The sequence below is a fragment of the Echinops telfairi genome, unplaced genomic scaffold (assembly GCF_000313985.2).
Source record: "Echinops telfairi isolate 266 unplaced genomic scaffold, ASM31398v2 ScPeMD7_443;HRSCAF=831, whole genome shotgun sequence".
Classification (NCBI taxonomy): domain Eukaryota; kingdom Metazoa; phylum Chordata; class Mammalia; order Afrosoricida; family Tenrecidae; genus Echinops; species Echinops telfairi.
The window spans coordinates 67953903-67960021 of NW_022104341.1; the positions used below are offsets into that span (position 1 = coordinate 67953903).

Genomic DNA, 6119 nt, shown 5'->3' on the forward strand with positions numbered 1-6119 from the left:
GATGTCAAAGATTTTGTTTTGCTTGGATCCGCATCAAGACTCATGGAAACAGCAGTCAAGAAATCAAATGACACTTTACAGTGGGTAAATCTGCCACGCAAGACCTCTTTAGGGTATTGAAGAGCAAGGATGTTACTCTAAAGACTAACGTGAGCCTGACCCAAGTCATGGCATTCTTCATTGCATCATATGCATGAAACCTGGACATTGCATAGGAAGACAAAAGAACTAATGCATTTGAATTTTGATGCCAGAGAAGAATATTGGAAGTACCATGGACTGCTAAAAGGACAAATAAAAAATTTAATAAATCATTTTATTGGGGGCTTTTACAGCTCTAATAACAATTCATACATCAGTGTATCAGCACATTTGTACATATGTTGCTATCATTTCTAAAACATTTTCTTTCTACTTGAGTGCTTGGTATCAGCTTTTCTTCCCTCCTCCTCACCTCCACCCTTGTGAACCCTTGATAATTCATAAATTATTTATATTTTACACTGTCTACTGTCTCCCTTCACCCATATTTCTGTTGTTCACCCCCGTGGGGATGGGGGTTGTACATGGATCATTGCGATGGGTTCCACCTTTCTCCTCCTTCTGCTTTCCCCTTTCTCCTACCCTCATGGTATCACTACTTTCATTACTGGTCCTGAGGGGTTTATCTGTCCTGGATTCTGCATGTCAAGCAGGAGCTTTTATCTATACTAATGTACTTGCTCTGGTGTATCCAGATTTGTAAGGTAGAACTGGGGTCGTGATAGGGGGTGGGGAGGAGGAAGCAATAAAGGACAAGAGGAATGTTGAGTTTCGTCAGTGCTGTACTGCACCCTGGCCGGCTCGAAAGGACAAACTTATCCGTCTTAGAAGAAGTGTGGCTAGAGTGCTCCTTAGAGGCAAGCATGGCGAGAGTTTGTCTTACATACTTTGGACCTGTGGTCAGGAAAGACCAGTCCCTGGAGAAGGACATCATTCTTGGTTAAGCAGAAGGGTAAGGGGAAAGGAGGAAAGCCCTCAACTAGATAGATTGACCCAGTGGCTGCAACAGTGGGCACAGCATAGGAACAATTGTGAGGATGGCACCCGACCAGGCAGTGTTTCCTTCGGTTGTGCATAAGGTTGCTATGCGTAGGAACGGAATCGATGGCACCTAACAAGAAGTTTGGAGTAATAGTAAGATACCCATTACTGCTAAACACAAGCTTGGCTTTTCAAAAACACCAGCTGCTCTGCTGGAGAACGATGAAGCTCTCTGCTGCTGGAACAATTTCCAGTCTCAGAAACGCACAGGCGCAGCTTCACCCGGACTGAAAGGCTCTGTGAGGGAAGAGACAAGGGGCAGTGCGTTTTTGTTTTGAAGAGCTGCCAACTTCCTAGTTTCCAAAGTGTGGCCTGACTTCGCAGCAGTCTAAAAAGAGATTTGCTATGATCACCACTTTACAAGTAAGAGCAGTAGAATCTGTGCAAAAGACCTACCTGCAAGTTCCTCAAAGCCCAGGCCCCTGGCCCTACTCCAGGCGATTTACAAAAGGCAGCGAACCCTAACTTCTTCCCCCGCAAGCCCCGCCTCCTGCCTAGGAGGGGCTGGACCCGGCTTCCCCTCCTTCCCGTGACGCTTCCGGCCCCGCCCGCAGCTCGCCACCTCTCGCGAGATCTTTACGGAGGACCGGACCGGGTCTGGCCGCATCATGGCAGCGGAAGAGGCGGATGTGGATATCGAGGGGGATACAATAGTGGCCGCCGCACAGTCAGGGTGAGGCAAAGGGAGCGGGGTTCGTCGGGGGGGAGAGGGCGCGGGTGGAAGGAGGTAACCCCTGAGGGGCTGCAGGTGCGGCCAGGACGGGGCGTCGGAAGACCGTCCGCTAGGCCGCCCGCCCCGCTCGCCGGCTGGTGCCGAGCCCAGCGGGCGGGCCCCCGGCGCCGGGTCCCGCCTGGGCTGCTGCGAGGGCGCCGCTTTCGCTGGCGCAATGCACACGTGTGGCAGTTCCCTTTCTCTTTTCCCCCCATCCTCCCGTTATTTCTCTCACCCCACACCCGACAGTAACTGGAACTGGGGTGACTGCTACACTTTGCAAACCAGGAGTTAAACAAGGGACCCTTGTTTTGTCACTGGCGAGTCGTGGCGACCTTGGGCAACTCGCGTGGTTTCCTCTCTTCTGGCCACAGGTTCTTTTTCGACACGAGGTATCCACTCCCGCCAACCCTAACCAAAATACCACCACTGCCGTCGAGTCGATGGGACTCCGTGACGGGGAAACTTCCCGACCGGAAGGTCGCTGGACGTAAAGGCGTTAGAGTTGCACCGCTGTCTGTTTTCTGTATTGACCGGCGCTACCACTGGAGCAGCAGTGGTTCACGCCTTGCGCTGCCATCTGCCTGGTGGGTAGTTTGAAACCACCAACAGCTCCGCGGGAGAAAGACTGGGCGTTCTACTTCCGTGAACAGTAACAGGGGGTCGCTGCGTCAACTTTGACTCCAAGGCAGTGAGTTTGAGTTTTTATTTGACCACTTAATAGTGGTGTCACTTTGGGCAAGAAATGTAATGAGCCCGAACCTCTGACCCTGTAGGTGTAAAATGAGATTGTGGGAAGATCAAATGAAATATTTATGGGACATGCTTTTTGGTATCTGGTGCCCACTGCTGTCTAGTCGATCCTGACTGACTCTGTCGGACAGAGTAGAACTGTGCCATAGGGTTTCTTTTGTCTCCTGCAGAGCAGCTGGGGGGTTTGGACGCTGGGGCTTGCAGTTACAGCCCAACGCTTGCAACCAGAGCTCCGTGGAGATGTAGGATTCTTTGCAAACGAGTTCTTCCACCATGCTGGTTTCAGGGAGAATGCGCTTACAGGTTTCTTTGCCTCCCTGCCTTCAGTGATGGTATTCTGAAGACCCGGTGGGGCAGCTCTGACTATAGAACAGTCCTGCAGAACAGGACTGTTGTGGTCATAAAAAGCAGCCCCAGCTTGGAAGATCTGGTCCTTTGGTTTCTTGCTTCCAAGTAAGGAAGTCATGATGTACCACTTTTTGAATAAGGAAATCAGTATGAGTCCTTTTCAAGGGTTAATCCACTGTCTCCAATTAGTAAAGAGAAGGGGCCTAAACTGGGCAGGAATCCAAGATCTGGGTTCTAAATTCAGCTGGCCATATTGTACACGCTGTGCACATCTTTGTTAGTTTTAGGTTGAACCATGTGAAATTGTCATTTGACTTTTTCTTTTTTTTTTTTTTGAAGAGGAATTTCACATACTTCAACCTTGTATCGGGGCCTCTGAATCAAGAATACCAACTCTGCCCATGAAAGGATGTAGAAGCACTATAAAATGAGGATAATTAAACCCATAGGGTCATTTTCTCTAGTCTTTATGGAAACAGCCCAAAGCCTTGGCAGATGAGCAGGGAGCCTATAGTGGGGAGCCTATACCCCCTGCGGTCCATCCAGTAGATTTTGACTCATAGCAACTCTTTGGGGACAGAGTAGAACAGAACTGCAGCTTAGGGATTCTGAGGCTGTAAACTTTTGAGAACAGACAACTTCTTCTCTCTCCTGCTGAGTGGCTGGTGGGTTTGAACTTAGGCTCACAGCCCAATGCTTAACTCACAGTGCCCCCGGGACTCCTTATAGTAATAATAGTTGTTCACATGTGTGTAGTGTTTAAAACTTGGCCAAATGCTTACACAACACATGCTTGATTTAATTTACTTTTTCACATGTCCATGAGATATTTTATCAGTGGTCCATTGAATATTATCCAGGAGCATTGGTTCTGCTACTCTTCCACTATCCACCCCACCCCCTTTCTTTAAACTAATTTTAAGTTCCCTTTCTCCTTCCTTGGGTTTTAGGTCTGCTGCCAGAATTTAAGTGTACTCCTGTAAGGAGTTCTGCTAGTGCTGTTGGATAAGCCATGAACAGCTGAGTACAAGGTTGACAGTTCAAGCCCACCAACCAGAAAGATGAGGTTATCTGCTTCCATAATGATTTGCCGCCTCAGTAATCCTATGTAGGCCTGCTATGACTGAATGGCCGTGCGTGAGCACCTGTGGTCATTTGAATCTCCTACAAGCAGGGTTACAGAGACTTTTGGTTGTAGGTCTATAGGTCTGAGCCAGTGCTTTACCCAGCCTTTGGGAGCATCATTAACATGATATCCTGGTGCTTCTGCGGGTTAGGGCTCTGATCCTATGGAAATCAGCATCAGCGTACCTCTTGAAGTAGGTTAATTTAAACACCTGTTAAATTTTTTTAAATTGCCTTTTTGGCTTCCTTTGACCTCTCGTGCCATTCCTTCTAGTCTCTTTGGGGCTACCACTCCTGACTGAAAGCCTACCATTTCTGCCTGCTAGGTTGCACTGGATGAAATTTTGCCAACGTTCAGCCACTTTGGAACTACACAAATGGAAATTCTACACGTTCAGTCTAATATATGATGGTGTTTCCCAAATCTATCACCAACCCAGATTTCTCTCCTGAGACTTCAATCTTTTTATCCTTATCCAGCTCTGAACTTTCTGTACTTGGACATTCCCTCTGGCTCATCTTTGTTCTTACTTAATTCCTCCCCATTAAACCTGCCTATCCAGTATTCCCAAGTTCAGTAAATGGTACCATGATCCACCCATTCATTGAAGGCATAGACTTGAACTTGATTCCTTGCCTCTCCTTACACGCCCGCCACTTTTTACTCCCCCTTCACTCTATCAGTCTGAAGTGACTGTTGATTGTATATTGTGACCTTTCATGTGTATTCCCTTGTGATTCTCACTGCTTGTTTCCTAGGTATGTTACTATAGAGAGCAATAATTACACACTCAGCTTTTAGATGGTCAACAATGAGTAGAGATATCAGGAGGAAAGATGGACCGCTTAAACCCATTAGTCACTCTGTTGGAGAAAAGCCCTGCCGATCTGCTCTCATAAAACATACAGCCTAAGAACCCCCCTGGGGCGCTTCTACTCTGTCATAGAGGCAGCTATAATGGAAATAAGGCACACAATAGGTTACTGTCAGCTCCTCCAGCTTGTTTATAATCACTTTTAAAAATGTATTTAGTGATTCCTTTATGAATATATAATTTATAAAACCCATTTTATATATTTCCATCAACATCCTTCTTCAGGTTTTCTTTCTTTTTTATTAAATACTTTTATTGGAGGTTTTTTACATCTCATCACAATCCATACATTCATACAGTGTATCAAGCACATTTGCACATACGCTGCCATCATCATTTTAAAAGCATTCTCTTCTACTTGAGCCCCTGATATCAGCTTCCCATTTCTTCCCCCTCCCTCCTACACGAACCCTTGATAAGTTATAGATTATTATTTTCATATCTTACATTGTCCTCCATCACCCCTCACCCATTTTTTCTGTTGTTCTTCCCCCTGAGAGGGGTTTATAGGTTGATCCTTGTGATCGATTCTCCCTTTCTCCCATAATCCTCCTGATATCTCTACTCATTGTTGACCATGAGGGGTTGGTTTATCTATCCTGGATTCCCTGTGCTGCGGGCTCTTGTCTGTAACAGTGTGCATGTCCTTGTCTAATCTGATTTGTAAGGTAGAATTGAGGTCATGATAGTGGGGGGAAGGAAGCACCAAAGAACTAGAGGAAAGTTGTGTGTTTCATCAGTGCTATACTGTTCCCTGACTGGCTCATTTTTTCCCTGTGGTGACTCCAATTGCAGTTGCCGTTACAGATGTGATTTCATTGCTTAAGCAAATTAATACTTCTCCTGGTACTTGATATGCAGCTATTGATCTGGATAATGCCTTCTTCTCATTACCAGTCTCGAAGGACCACCAGAAGCAGTTTGCCATCACCTGGCAGCGGCAACAATATACTTTCACAACTCCCTCCCAGGGGTACATCAACTCTTCTGCCCTGTGTCATAATTTAATCCGAAGGGATCTTGATCACTTATCTATTCCACAAAATGTCACACTGGTCCATTATATTGATGACATTATGCTGATTGGACCCTCTAAGGAGGATGTATCAAAGACTCTAGATTAAGGTGACCAGATGCCCGCTTTTGGCGGGACAGTCCCAATTTTTAACAATTTTTCCCATGTTCCGCGGCGTTTTTAAAAAGTCCCAATTTTTTGAAAGAAT

At 46.4% G+C, this 6119-nt stretch overlaps 1 protein-coding gene across 4 annotated transcripts in view; it reads left to right on the forward strand.

Annotated features, from left to right (window-relative positions):
• Window positions 1–1677: 1677 nt before the first annotated feature.
• Window positions 1678–6119, forward strand: part of MYSM1 (Myb like, SWIRM and MPN domains 1) — a 47811-nt gene continuing 43369 nt past the window's right edge. For all 4 annotated transcript variants that reach the window (XM_045291805.1, XM_045291804.1, XM_045291806.1 and 1 more), the window contains exon 1: window positions 1678–1756. In XM_045291805.1, the coding sequence (XP_045147740.1) occupies window positions 1692–1756 (65 nt within the window). In that variant the 5' untranslated portion in view covers window positions 1678–1691. The remainder of the gene's footprint in view (window positions 1757–6119) is intronic.